Source organism: Lathamus discolor, chromosome 3, assembly GCF_037157495.1.
Source record: "Lathamus discolor isolate bLatDis1 chromosome 3, bLatDis1.hap1, whole genome shotgun sequence".
In the NCBI taxonomy this organism is placed as follows: Eukaryota; Metazoa; Chordata; class Aves; order Psittaciformes; family Psittacidae; genus Lathamus; species Lathamus discolor.
Window position 1 is genome coordinate 2,489,062 of NC_088886.1, and position 14,994 is coordinate 2,504,055.

General features: G+C 43.5%; 1 protein-coding gene across 5 annotated transcripts in view; it reads right to left on the bottom strand.

Moving 5' to 3' along the window:
• Positions 1-531: 531 nt before the first annotated feature.
• The window catches only part of DNAJC6 (DnaJ heat shock protein family (Hsp40) member C6), a 50,530-nt gene continuing 36,067 nt past the window's right edge, over positions 532-14,994 (bottom strand). For 4 of the 5 annotated variants that reach the window (XM_065673116.1, XM_065673113.1, XM_065673117.1 and 1 more), the window contains 11 exons: positions 14,636-14,829; positions 14,461-14,541; positions 13,125-13,571; positions 11,002-11,154; positions 9,598-9,666; positions 8,745-8,879; positions 6,488-6,748; positions 5,827-5,972; positions 3,716-3,892; positions 1,387-2,818; positions 532-1,344 (listed from right to left, as the gene is read on the bottom strand). In XM_065673116.1, the coding sequence (XP_065529188.1) occupies positions 2,717-2,818; positions 3,716-3,892; positions 5,827-5,972; positions 6,488-6,748; positions 8,745-8,879; positions 9,598-9,666; positions 11,002-11,154; positions 13,125-13,571; positions 14,461-14,541; positions 14,636-14,829 (1,765 nt within the window). In that variant the 3' untranslated portion in view covers positions 532-1,344; positions 1,387-2,716. Of the gene's footprint in view, positions 1,345-1,385; positions 2,819-3,715; positions 3,893-5,826; positions 5,973-6,487; positions 6,749-8,744; positions 8,880-9,597; positions 9,667-11,001; positions 11,155-13,124; positions 13,572-14,460; positions 14,542-14,635; positions 14,830-14,994 lie in introns of those variants that run through there. The other variant, XM_065673114.1, reaches the window with a different exon arrangement.

Consider the following 14,994-nt stretch of genomic DNA (forward strand, 5'->3'; position numbering starts at 1 on the left):
GATCAACAAGCAAAAAAGCTCTAGATTACATCTCTGTACCTCTACCTGCAATCAAGATATAAATCACACCTGAATTAACCAGTCTTCAGACATCAGAGCATAGAAGTTACCATGTTCTGTTTCAGCTGAGTTGAAGGGGTTGTCACTTAAGCACAAAAAGCTGCACCTTTTTCCACTGCAAATTCCCTCTGAATTAAGCCCTTACTGCTTTTACACACTGTTGCAGTAATGGGAATGGCTTCTTCACCTACTTTGTTTTCTCCCGAGGAAATAAAATCTTCAGGAAAATCCATATTTGGCTCTAAAGCAAGTAATTTCTGGCTACCTTATGCGTTCCATACAGGTCGCACCCAACTCCGCACTACAGCAACAGGTAGAGTTGCTGTTATGAGATGCTGTAGAGAAAAGAGGTTGCCCTTTACCATACATGCATTTGCTGTTGTTTATCCCACATGTACAGAAACGTTGCTCTGAACTGCATTTAAAGTAAGAAGGTAGAAGGTTCCCCCCCCAGCACAAAACATACCTGAATATGTTAATTTGAGCTCTTTAATGTATATACAAATGTTTTAGACCAGTCACAATTTCATTGAGTATATACTGTATTTACAAAAATTACAATAATTTAGTCAAACAGTAAACCTGAACATTGATAACCTCTGTCACTACCAGATATGACAAGAATTTTTATCGTTAGTTAACTATTTTGATATACGTACATCCTAATACTTTCATGCATCCATAAAAACATTAGGGATGGAAGTAATCAAAGCTTAAGTGGGGTAGGGTTTCTTTTGGTAGATAAAGTTTAATGATGGACTTTTGTGAACATATGAGTATCCAGAGTCCTGTGCCATGACCAACTCGATACAAAGCTAATGTAGTTTTCATCATTAAAAAAGGACGTTATAGTAATGAGATCCTTTTTATTATATAGGCATAGGTCACAATATCTACAAATGTGAATGAGAAACAATAAACCAACAAATCACAGGAACATGATTCACATTCCAGTTATCTCTTTAAATAAGACAAGCACATACTGGATCAAAACATTAATAAATAACATCCAGTTTGTTACTATTATCTTAAGGTCTTTTATATAAAAGGAGACCTATGTGTTGGTTTCACATTTTCAGTTAATGGTGGTAAATAATGGACCAATACAACAAAAGGATGGAGTTTTATAGAGAAAGCAATGTACTTTGACACACTCTTTGCAGTAAGTTTTGCCACTTGAAAACAGAAGTGCAACAACAAGTGGATTGTCTTTAAAAACCACCAGCTTTAATGACTCGCATCAGATGGCAGCCTGTTCCTTAAGCAGTAAATACAGATTATTTCCTGCCCACCTTCTGAATATACCTGCCCACCTTCTGAATATACCTGCCCACCTTCTGAATATACCTGCCCTTTCAAAGCTCAAATACAGATACAACGTGTTGGAAAATAAACTGCTAGCTTTAGCTACTCTACAAAACGGGAACACCAAAATTTGGGGTGAAGAGTGTAACTTTCTGTTTAGCTAGGAAAGATGCTCCAGCTTCAGCATCAGAGATATTTTCTTGTGATTATTATTGCTTTGGTCCAATATAAACTTTTAAGAGAATCAATTTGCACTGTATTTACCTAAAAAAAATCAGACCTGGCCCACAGATATCTACAGGACAGCTTGTACACCATGATCTGAAAAGTGAAGTTACAACAGACTGCATCCTTGCCAAGAGCCTTGGCCACATGCTCTGGAGCTGATAAAGGCATAGAGGTGATACAAGTGGGCTGGAAAAAGCCTTCTGAATCCTCAGGAGGGGAAGTGTGACCTATAGGCTGGGAAGTTCCTAGAACTGTGCAGCACAGTTCTAGTTTGGTATTTCTTTTGTTTGACGGTTTCAAGCTACTGATGAGAACTTCATGGGAAATGCAGTACATGCTTATTCCTCACTTTTACAGATGTGGATTCAACCTTCCCCTGTCAGAGGATTCACCCCCTAAACCTGCTGTTTGACAAACGAACAAGGTACTGTTTAACATCAATTACTTGCTGTTTAGCAGACACTTGCTCCATAATGCTGAGGAATTTCTTCTGCACTTTTCACTGCTGGTTTGCAAGGTGAAGTATAATATTAACGTAAAGCAGCATTCAGGGGGCACTGATCTAACCCAGGATTCAGCTTTGTCTCTACTCAGGCATACAACACTATATGGATAATTAAGCAGCAAATGGTGACAGTCAGAAGTGTGCCTAAACCACATCTGTACATTTACATTTGATAAAGTCGGATCCAAACCTAGGATGGAAGTACATTGAAGTTTAGGCTTCACCACCAGTTGTTGAACTTGACTGAAGTGTTGCCATATCACAAAGAAAAAAGTAGGAAATTCAGCAGCTACACTGCGCTGGAGACAGAACAATTCTGCCTTATCCCAGAACATGTTCTGTCTCACACCACTTGAATCCAAAGGAAAATAGAGAAAGTTACAAGAAACTGTAGCCCCGTGGCTCTCCTAGGGCAAGCCAGGTGGCTAGAGTTCCTCTGAGCTCAGGATTCTTGGTATAAATATAAGGAAACCTTCCTCTTGTTCTTCATGGTAAGTATTAGGCTCTTAGTGCTCTGAAACTTCCGAATTTCCAGCCAGAGTTTGGTTGATCTGTGACATTTGTGACAAGAGACTATATAAGCACTAGCACAGGTCTGTGTGGAGACTGAGAAAGTACCTAATACAAGGGTTTTTGTCCTTGGTTTTCAAATTCTGACCAGGCATCATTTAGCTCCATAAATATCATCTTTGCATATTGTTCATATGGCTGCCCAGTAGCCTGGAATGAAAGCAGAAAGAGGGATATCACATCTACCAAATCAGACTACACAAAAGTTGATATTTGAGCAGCGAGATTCTCAAGCGGTCATCATTTACTTTCCACAAACGGTTTTCACTTTGACAACAATAAGCTACCGTTGAGGGCTGCTTGTTCTCCTTTGTTTACAGCTTAAGAATTTCTTGGCTCTTCAAGCTCCTCGGAGCTGACAACCCCCAAGTGTGATAAAACACTGCACTCCTGAGGCAAAACAGTTCAACCTGGGCTCTGCAGGAGGCATTTTACCTGCACTGAAGGGAAAAAAGCTGCAACTTGACACAGTTCCTTGATAAAAGCAGTGTTCCTGCAAGCCTTTGGGCAGCCCACATCTTCTTAAGCCTTGCCCGCTGTCCTCAGACCCTCAGAACCTCCATTTCATCAAAGGTGGAAGCCTCATCATCACCACAGGGTTTCCCAAATGGCATCACTGCAATCTGGTTGGCAAATGTAAGCAGCAAGGCCACCAGCCATGGGCTGGGTAATCAGATAACCCAATTCTTCCATTTTAGACTTTTGATTTTGAGACCCCTGTCTTTTCATATGACTTTATCACACCCTCATTTCCTTTATCGAGTGCCATATTATGGACTGCTGCTCATCAGCAGTATGGCTTGTAGTTAAAGTGAGGGTGACAAAAGCTGAAGATCTGAATCTCTGTTGCTTGGAGCAGCATGTGCCAAGCACAGTCTTGGGGCTGGAAGTGGTTGTGGTCCTCACTGGTCAGAAACTGGCAAAAATCTTGAACTACTACTTTCTATAAAGCTGTTTGCACAGATAAATTAAGCAAACACATTGAGCTCTCTCTGATTAAGAGAACAATGACAATATCTGATCAATGCAGGAGCAGGAAAACCTTACCTTGTCAGGATGAACGACAAGCACTGCCCGCCTGTAGACCTTCTTCACTTGCTCTGGCGTGACCAGATCTGCCATACTAACAGGTTTCCACTTGGTTTCTCCTGCCCATAAGACTGTATGCATTGTGGACAGCAGGGCTCTTATATTTCTCTCCTTCCCCTCAATCCATTCCAATATCTGGAGAGAAGAACGTGAGTCTTAATTTATGCCTTAGACATTCGAGTTGGACAAAATTTCTTCATTTGAATAGCAATGACTCCAAGAGGCATCTTAGGTTTCTTTCCAAGCTTTAGAAAACCTTTGGAAGATAACTGTCAGTCTCTATTTTGTCATTATATTTTATATCATTGCTTGAAAGTTAAGACATACCTTAAGCAACATCCCTGCTAAAATTACCAAGTTTGCAACCCTCATGAACAGTCATTAGGTTTAATAGTCAAAAGATAAATGTTTAACTGTGTGGCTCTTCAGCAAGCTTGATTGTACACCTACAGTAAGCTCAACTAGAACTCTGCTGTGGATGTGTATCTCTTCAGTTAAGTTCTTCTAAAGACTCACATTGAAGACTGGTTTCAATACAAACTCTTTCAAGCTCTAAGTCAGAAGCTTCAAGTCTCTTCACATGCCTGTTAGCTACCTGCAATCCAGCAGTCAAATAAAGAAATAGGTCATCACTTTCCTACATGATATAGTCTGCCTTAGTGGTTGCCATCTTAGCCAATGGCTGGAGAAGGAGAGGAGGAGAGGGAAGTAAATATGAAAACCAAAAGATGAATAGGTTTAACAGTTCCAGGCTGAACTGAAGTGACTCGATGAAATAAAATGCATCAGAGCAAAGGGAATTATATGAGGAAGGGAGAATCAGCTGGGTGCTTCAGTGATTCAGCAGCTTGCTGGGGGAGAAATGCTGCACACATTAAGCAGCACCACATGAATTGCTGAAGTTGTTCTGCCCACTCGATGGCCTGACAGCTGCCCACTTGGTTACAAGAGGCTGACGTTCGTGTTCAGCATGGATGCTGGCACACACTTTCTAAAGGTGAAAACCTTTTCACAAGGTTAAAAATTAAAACATTCATTCATTCTGTTCTATAGAAGTTCGCCTGGGCTTTTCCTCTCCGTTCTGTATCCTTCTGTAATTATAATTCCTGGTTTCATACTTCAAACATCAAGCAGGACAGTATAAATTTCCTTCCCTTCATAACAGATCTGTAGCTTGGCAATTTATTGAGGAGAGATGAGAGAATTCCAAAGCAGGCAAGATTAATGAGATGGAGGATTAGTTCAATTAGCTGTGCCTGCTAATCAGGGCTGGAGTGCTGCGGAAGACCAGCAGCACTGACAGCAACACTGGGCAAGCCATGGTTTGCCACAGTGTGGTTTAGGACAGAAATGTGACCTTGGAGTTTTAAATCTATTCCAAAGGATGTTCTCATCTCCAGGGAAAGCATCAGAAATATATGAACAAACAGCAGCAAGTTCTTGCTTTCTGCCCCAAAGTAATCTCGTAACGGGGAGAATACCCTTCATTTCACAAAAACCAGGACTGGCAGAGATGGTCCCTGCTTTTTTATCTGGTTTATTTGTGAGAAGCTATTTCACAAGAGAGTTCGTAAAAACATACCTCTTTTTCTAAGTAGCATCTCTCGTTCTGATGAGATAGGGGAGATTCTTCCATATATCTCCCAAAACCTGCAGTTTCTGCCTTTGTCTTTCTGATCACACTAGTTCATTGCTGTCTGGCACGCGAACGGGGAGCACAGCAGTGTATGATGCTATTGAGTATATTAGATAGCTCCTTTATGGAAAGCAAGCATGAGAGATAGCACAAGGTTCTTGGGAACCAGCAATGCTGTGGAGCCTGCACTCTGAAGTACTCAAGCAGTAGTTACTTAATTACACACCTACAGTAAGCTCAACCAGAACTCTGCTGTGGATGTGTATCTTTTGAGTTAAGGATCGTTGTCACTAAATGACCCGACAGATTAGCTGCACCATGTACAGGATGGCTGGTGCTTACTGTCCCCTCCACCTTTCAAGCAACCTCCAGCATGATGAGAACAAAAGACATGTTAAATGACTGTAAGAGCATAAACAAGACTATTCCTTACTTTTAGTTTTTCAGGGTCCATCTCCTTAGCCATTTCTTCTTTCCTCATCTCAGCTATTGTCTTGGGGCCCTTCTTGTCCTTGTGAGCATTAAATCCTTGACCAGATAATAGATCTTCAAAATCTGCAGACACTTTTGGTTTCGCATCTTGAAAAGCAAAAAGATTTGAAGGTGTTATCACAATACAGTTTATTTAACATTGCTTTTCTACCTAAAGCCACCCCCCAAGACTTAATACTATAACAATCTCCCAGTGCTAATAAGTGTGCAAGAGACCCACAGGTTAATGTTGCTTTTGAACTACTATTCATAGAATTATAGAATCCTAGAATGGTTTGGGTTGGAAGGGACCTTAAGGCTCATCCAGTTCCAACCCCTGCCATGGGCAGGGACACCTTCCACTAGAGCAGGTTGTACCAAGCCCCTGTGTCCAACCTGGCCTTGAACACTTCCAGGGATGTGAATCCCATTTGGAATAGAGGATGTTGTAAATATTAGCATACTTCAGAGTATAGGACAGTAGAACCGTCGGGTTGAACTTTATATATAATCAGATGATCAGCATGACTTAGGTGCTTAGACTCTGACCTGTTAAAGTGTTTAGCATTAAAGCAGTATTAGAAGGAAGCAACCTTTTGGATGCTGATCTCTGAAGAGCTTACCAACGTTAGCAGGTCCTTTCCCACGTTCGTTTTGTGCTCCCGGCATTGCTGAGAAGCTCACGTTATAATTGGGTTTGTTCTGGGGGGAGGCATGAGGCATGCTCGGCTGCGCTTTGGGCTGTGCCTGCTGCCAGCCATACCCAGCTCCTTGCTGCCAGCCGCTGCCACCCATGGGCTGGGGAGAGGGTTTCTGTGGCGACGGGGGGAATCCTCCACCCATGCCTGTTGGCGTGGTTGGTTTACTGGCAAATGAAGGGCCACCTGAAGAGTACAGAGAAAGGAGTGACAATGGGCATCAGCACATAGGATACTGACTGGCCTTCTGAAAGGGGGACCTAAACAAAATCCTCCACATAACTGGCTTCTGCTATGTGCAGCAAGCCAGGAACCCAAGTTGCTGTGGCTGTACCCTGGTGCAGGGTAATGTTACTTTTGAACTATTATTCATAAAATTATAGAATCCCAGCCTGGTTTGACTTGGAAGGGACCTTAAAGCTCTTCCAGCTCCAACCCCTGCCACAGGCAGGGACCCCTTCCACTGGAGCAGCTTGCTCCAAGCCCCTGTGTCCAACCTGGCCTTGAGCACTGCCAGGGATGGGGCACCCACAGCTTCTCTGGGCACCCTGTGCCAGCATCTCAGCACCCTCACAGGGAAGAGCTTCTGCCTAAGAGCTCAGCTCAGTCTCCCCTCGGGCAGGTTCAAGCCATTCCCCTTGGCCTGTCCCTACAGGCCCTTGTCCCAAGCCCCTCTCCAGGTTTCCTGCAGCCCCTTTAGGCACTGGAGCTGCTCTCAGGTCTCCCCTTCAGGAGCCTTCTCTTCTCCAGGCTGCCCCAGCCCAGCTCTCTCAGCCTGGCTCCAGAGCAGAGCTGCTCCAGCCCTCGCAGCAGCTCCATGGCCTCCTCTGCCCTCGCTCCAGCAGCTCCACGTCCCTCTTGTGCTGCTGCCCCAGAGCTGGATCAGGGCTGCAGGGGGGTCTCCCCAGAGCACAGCAGAGGGGCAGGATCCCCTCCCTGAGCTGCTGCTCACGCTCTGGGGGTGCAGCCCTGCACACGGGGGGGTTCTGGGCTCAAGCGCTCACTGAAGCTGGGTCACTGAAATGGTCTCTCTTTATCCTGTGCTGATGTAAGGCTATCCCACAGAGGTGGCATTTCAGCACCTCATTACTTTAGGGGATGCTCCTCTGGCTTAGTTTGTGGTGGGAATTATGCAGTCTTAATGTTTTATTATTTGAGACTAACATTCACATTCAACTTTGAGCTCTAAAACATGTCATGGAAACTGGATGAAGTGCTTTTGACTTAGGCATGAACAACAGAAAATGTGGTTAAATATCCTGTGGATGCCAAGTCATTTGTTTTTAAACTCCATAACTTTGCTAGAGAACACATGTTTTAAAAGCACCTCAATGGCTCCGACATAGGTCTTGGCTGACTTTTTATTTTGCTCCTGCAGAGCAGCTCGTGTTCCAGCAGAGGGAACTGGGAAACCTAATTCCAGAACCATGCTGGTACTGACGCAAAGGGGAAAACAAACATCGGATAAAACCACAGTGGCTTGCAAAGAGCTGAGGGAAGGGACAAAGGGAAGAAAAATCTATTTATCAGAGAAGCTGAGATGTTGGGTTTTTAAGGAAAACGTCAGTAATTTCTCAGAACTGCCTTTTTAACACTGGGGATGAGGATTTGCTGATCGTTTTGTGACAGAAAACAAGGAGAAGATGCTTGCCTAAACAGCCAAGCGCACAGTCTTTTGTAGCCAGGTACAAAGGAAATGGGGTCAGACTCCACTAAGAAGAAGAGGCAGATTAGTGAAGTTCTCTGATTTCCTCAGAAAGGACAAAAATGAATCAAGTCTAGAAGGAGACAATTCCTCAAGGACCCCAGTGGCTTTGAAAAGCCAAAGTTCCCTCCCAGGCACTGCTCCAAGGTGTGTAGCAACAGTTCTCCAGTTAAACACAGGGCATCCTTAGCCAGAGACTGTTTAGACTTGGCAGACAGAGGTTAAGCTTTGCAGTTCATATTGTCTACTGAGGTCCTAGCAGGTTACTCAGAGGTTTTTTGGTGGTCTATCAGTAAAAGCATAGATTTGTGAGAGCTTACAGAGAATCAAGCAGAAGGGAAAGCTTCAAGGCAGCACTGGTATACAGGTCAGTTGAGGACCCACAGAGCTCTTTGCCACACACCCTAAGCTGTTCATCCTATTTCTTTAAAAACAGAGCTGGTAATTCCTTATTTAGTTTTAAATAGGGATGCAAACCTGCTAAACTTGCTCCAAGAGTCCCCAGATCAGCAAACGGATCCAGTGTTTGGGGTTTAGGCTGATGGGTGGGAGTGCTGTGGAGGGATCCCGTAGGACTGGTGGCAGCTGACTTGCTTCCCATTCCTAGACCACCTTAAAGAGAAAAAAACGCATATATAAAAGAAAAATAACTCAGTTTTTACCCCTATTTGACATGACCGCAGCTCAGTCGCCTGATGTTAGAAGACCGCAGTTAAAATTGAGTGTACTACTGTCATGTTTCTAAGCAGCCTCAACTCAGCGTTGTTCCAGACTAGTTGCACACCCACTTACAATTAGGCTCAGCAACAAGAATGTTCCCTCGACTGTCTGCAGTGACAGGGTAATTATGACAAATTAGTGTATTTTAAGAATCAGGAGCCTTGGGGAAGCAACTTTTAGTAGGACATATATATTCTCTCAAGACTAGAAAGAATCATGCTCTTATTTAGTGGCATCCCAGGAACGTGTAGCGCTTCCCAGGTCCTTCTTGTTGCTCTACACTGGGATGAAACACACCTACGCACACCCTCCCCAAGCACTTGTCCTGCTTCAGGCCCTGGTTCCTTGAGGAAAGAAACCCAGATTTTCTTTGGAACAGAAAGAATTCAGTAGGTTTTAGCCAAGTCCTCACCTGGATGACTGGGAGACCAGGACAACAGGTTGAGATAAGACTGAAACCTTGACTGAAGTTATAGTGTATTAGTCAAAGTGCTAAGCAGTGGAAAGAGGGAACCTATTCTCTGCAGCCACTGGTTTTCCCTCTGCCTGTCTTCTCTCAGGGCTCTTTGAGGGTTTTTTGTTAAACACCCTTAATATTTAGGATACATACCTGGTTTGCTGGGCCAATCCCAACTACCAGAAACATCTGGTTGTATGGAAACCGTTGGTGTGCTAGAAGCTAAGCAGAATGAATACACATAAATATCTCAAAGTAGTACAGCAAAACCAACACAATCCAATGTCCATGAAAAGCATGGGGCAAGGAGCAGGAGAATATTATGGCTATCTACCGTTTGGTCATTAGAAGTTAACTTCTCCCCCATATGGGTATTACAAATTTAATGGGGTTTTTTTGATCTCATGTTGTACAGAGGTAAGTGGGGAAGGACATAGATTTACAGCATTCATTTTATGATAGCTTTGATCGGAGGCTTCATATATTCATTTATAAAAACCTTATCACTAGAATAACACACAGGGTTTTGTGTTTCAGAATACATCTTGACCCAAGGAAATATGCTACACGTAAAGGGCAAGGATGGAGAAAAAGCAAAGCAGCCCACACAGATGTAAACCAGAAAGAACACACACAGTCCTCCCTTTAACCCCATATCAAATAAAGCCTGTACATCCATGCAGTTCACCCTGCTGGCTTTTCATTATCCACATACACTAGCACTGTAATTGAACACTGTAATTGACCTCATCACACTGGGATACCACTTTAAATTCCTTTCATTAGTGCAGCCAGCTCCAAGTGTGACCAAACCATATTCACAGAGTTAATATCCAGTACCCGAGTTTGGCAAAGCAAGGATGTGAGCAGTGCCAGCAGCACGCCAGTTCCCTCCTGTGTCATTTTGGCTTTCCGACAAGACTGTTGCGCTCAAGGGACATGTGTTAAATGATCAGACAGCAAATTCATAACCGAATGTTTTTCGGAGAAGGTTATAACATTAAGTTTTGGCACAGGAGGAGAAGGGCACAACTAAAGAACATTTCAAACCAAGAGAAGGAAAAAGTCCAATAAGGAAATAAAAATCCTTCTCTTCAAATAAGTGTCAAATTCAACTGTGAATTTGGCCGGGGTTGCTATCAGATCTAAAGAAAACAGATGCCTGTATCTAAATTCACCAAAGGATGCGTGTTTTCTCTAGCAGGCTTAATATGCCATGCTCTATTTAGCGCAGTTAATGGTAGTTTGGTTCAAATGAGACCTTATAACCACAAGAATATGCAGGCAGACATTCTTCATCATCTCTTTTTTCATGTATACAAATAGCTTATTAATTAAGTATAAGACTTGAGAGAGACTAGTCTTGTCCTACCACACTTCAAGTTACGAATGTGCTTTAAGTCTGAAGACAAAAAAAGCTCTTTCCTGCTTAGTGGGGTTTCTGTGGTTTAGAGTCATTTTATGGTAAGCATCAGTCTGTACGTAATGGCTCCGTCACTATTTAAAAGCAGCATTTCCCATTTACTTAAATACACTAGAAAAGCCTCACTTTCTTACCCATATGAAAGGGATCGCTGTGCACAGTTGGTGAAGGACTTCTTGTTGCTTGAAGGAAAGGATCACCAGGGACAGCTGATGAACCAAGGAAGGAACCCAGGAGGTCTGGACCAGTTTGCTTAGGGCTACTTCCAAACGGATCAAAGGCAGTGGCTGTGAAAGCATGTTTGAGAAAACTAAATCATTAACTCGTATAATGAATGGGCTTCAGGGAAAAGATACTGGTGTGTGGAGAAGAAAAGCTAATACCCACAGACACCAAGCAGGAGACAGCATGTGACTGTGGGAGAGCAACTGGAAAGCATCGGGAGCCCAGCCAAATTCATGGGGACCTAGAGAGCTGCATGACTTGGTCACAGCAACACATCTGTTGATCCCATCTGTCTTTTCCAAAGAGAGGAGCTGAATTTCAGAGGGGTCAAAGCAAATATTTAGATACTTAGACACTGCATTTAAGTTCCAACTTGCACATACTGCCAGTATGTAAATGGGTGGTGAGGGACAGCCCAGAGCTTGGAGTTTGTGCCCTGATGTAATTCCTGCTTCCTCTCAAGAGCTGAATGCAGTCCAAGACAATCTGAGGCTGTCAGAGCTTACACATGTCAAGGGTAAAAGGATCATCTTTTAGAAATGGCTTTAGAAAATACTTAGTATCACTTGTTACAAAAATCCAGCTCCTTCTCAAAGTCTTTTCATCAATTTGTTTAGTGTCTTTTATATAAAAACCCCTACCAACAACAGAAGAAACCCCTAGGAAGCGACTCAAATTCTTACTTGCCAACAAGTTTAAAGTAAAGAACATCATGAACAGAGATGCAATATATACTACTGCAAGAAAGACACAATCCTTAGAAGCTATGCATTGTGTTAATGCTGTTTATTACTCATTATTTATATTATCCATTGTTTAGGATACTTAATTACTAATCTTCACTTATCTCACAAGCTTTTATTCTTGCTTTCCTGGCTTGGGACAAAGCTGTGTGAAACTTTCCCTTTCCTTTCAAGCACCAGTCTGGCTCTGCAAAGCTCAGCAACAATATCCAGAAGCCTCTTCCCAGTACTGTTGCTGCATCTCTGTCTTGTATAACTCTCAGACTGAGCGAACAACTGCCACAGCATGAACCTTCTCTATATACAAGTGACTCCATTTCTTCCACTGAAATCTGTATTCTTCTCCCCTCTCCTGCCTCCAGTCCTCAGTGTTGATCTCTTCTCTCCCTTCACAGGTCTCACTACAAGTAGATTATAATTGCTCTCGTCCCTTTTGCTCTGATAAAGACCACAGACAAACCTCCCCAAGCTTGTGGGGTTCTTTATTCTAACTATGATCTTAATTTGCTTTCCAACCCTAACTATTCTATGATTCTATGACTTCGGAAGAGTCTTCAGAAGCTGGCTGATGGCCATCCTATGGTAGCTGCTACTGATGTCAGCCCCAAGGGAATCTGAGCAACTTGGATTGGGCTCTTCACCTGCTCACTTACCAGTGATTTTCACTTGCTCTGCTATATTCACTTAACTCCCCTCCCAAATCCCTCTTTCTAATATCTATTCAACCACTCCTTCCGCCAGCCTGATCTCCGTCTGTCTTTGAGGAAACAAAAGGCCTTCTCACATTGCCATGGTCTGCAGAATGACCAGAAACAGCAAAACTGTATAGCCTTATTTCAGAGCCTGGGATCGGTATCACAGCTCCAAACCCCCTAAAGTTAAAGGGAAAATCAAATTCAAACTGCTACGGGTCTACCCAAAACCTAAGAGGCTTTTTTTGGTTTTGAAATATATATTCTCCTCATATGCATCATTGGACACACAGCCAAAGCAAAAGTGATGATCTCTGATAACTGATGCCAGTGTAAGGAGCAGCCAAACACTTGGGTGAGCTCCAGCAGACACTTATGGAACAAACTAGAGAATGTGCTTTGTATTCTTGACTGTAAAGATGCACCAACTCTCCTGTCACAGAGTAGAGGAGCTGGCTGGGCTCCTGGGATCCCTCACAGCTCTTGTTTTCATGTCATGAGTGTACCAAGAGGAGTCCAACAGCCCAGAGCACATCACCCAGGTGGGATTCTCAAAGCACATGCCCCGTGTCACACACTAGGAATAGCCACTATTACCTTCTCCTACCCTTGGGGACGGGGATGGGGATGCTGAAGCTGCGGAACGCCGAGGAGTTGACTGCACAGATCCAGGTCCCCCCACATGGAAGACCTCCTCAGCAGCGGGTTGTCCACTTTGGCTCTGGGAACTTGCCCCACCAACCCCAAACAAATCATTCAGCAAGTCTGAGTTAGAGGGGGCAGCTGTGGGCTGTGAGGGAAAGCTCTTGCTCATAGGGCTGCCATCCAGGCCCAGCAGGTCCACGTCTTCAGGTGGAGGTGGTGCTGGAGGCTCTTGCTGCTTTTTGCTGTGTTTTGGTGTCCCGTGAGGCTTGTCACCGCTGGCATTACTGTGCTGACTGGAAAGGGACAAGAGTTCGTCATCTGACTGCTCGCTTTCCTCATGCACCAGCGCTGCTCGATCCTCTGAGGTGGGGTGAGAGCTGCTTTTGTCAGATTTCTGATCTAAATGATGGTTGAAAATAAAATGAGGTAGCCGTTAGTGTTGTCATCACAAAGGTCCCATTAAAATCAGCTTGCAAGCAGAGCACAGAGCTACTGACAGTATCATAACAGCCTTTTGCTAGATCTTAAAATGAGAGTCCTTTGCAAAGATTAAAGTCTTTCCTGGTTTGTACTGTAAGGAGCCAGCTTCAGGGATCAGGAAGCAGAGGCAGATTAATTGACTCTCCTCCTGAAGAGTCAGCAAGTGTAATGCCTAGAGATACAAACTGAATGAGTTTCTGGGACAGGACCAAGCATTCAACATAAATCTCCAGCCATGCCTTAAAATCCAGGCAAAACGAGGCTCACTGTAAGGGAGGAGTGACATAAATCACCCTCCTAGCTGTGCCCACAAGGATCTCTCACACCAGGTTCCTACCTAATGTAATCTACACAATGTTCCTACCCAATGTAGCACTGATACTGGAGGAGGAATGCTGCATTTGGCAGTGCTGAGAGATTTTCAAGGTGTTCAGCATTATTAAGTGGCCTCAGACAAATGTTCTTGGTGCTACACTCTCCTAGCATTACATATAAAGTGCAACATCAGGAAAAAGCAGCTTAAAGATGGGTTTAGCATCAAAAGAGGCTTCAGGCAAAGCTTTACACTATAACTGTATCAATAATTGTCATACACAGCACAAGCAGGCAATGGTTGAAGAGGACACTGGAAGAAATTCATTCTTACTCAATTGCAACAGAAGGGTGTGACCAGCACTTCACCATGATCTAATAGGAAAGAAATGCTACAACCAGATCCTTCAGCCTCACTCTGTGCTCCAGGGAGGGGGGGAATCAGTTGTTTATCTCGTTTGAAGCAGATTTTGCTTTGAAGCCCAAGTGTGCATACCTTGCCAGCTGAGAGATGAGAAGAATGCACTCTGTCCAACGTTTCTTATGTTATCCTGGGGTGAATCAGTGGGGCCTCTACCTGCAGCACAGAGTACCAAATAAATCAAATCAAGCAAAGCAAAGTTCAGTGTGCAGGGAAGCATAGAAATGGAATAAACCTATGCAGCTCTTACCTGCCAAAGCAAGAGTGTCCTGATGCTCCTGATGAGAGGAGAAGAGAATGGTTGGATTGATGTCTTTCGTGGTGAAGTTCTCCCATGGGGGAGTTAATTCGGTTTGTCTATCAGTAGACTGTATTTCTATGTCCAGTATAACATGAAAGAGCTGAGGATATTTGTCTGGAGAGTCACAAGCATCCAGTTCAGGCCTAAATGGGGACAAGAGTTGTACAGTTAAAAAGGAAAGGATATTTCTGTACAGCTATATAAAGTCTTTCCATATATGCATGAACACAGACTTTTCACATTTCATCGGTGAATATTCTCCTTCAGACTTCATTGGGCTTTCACGCTTCAGGTTTTGATTAATGTTC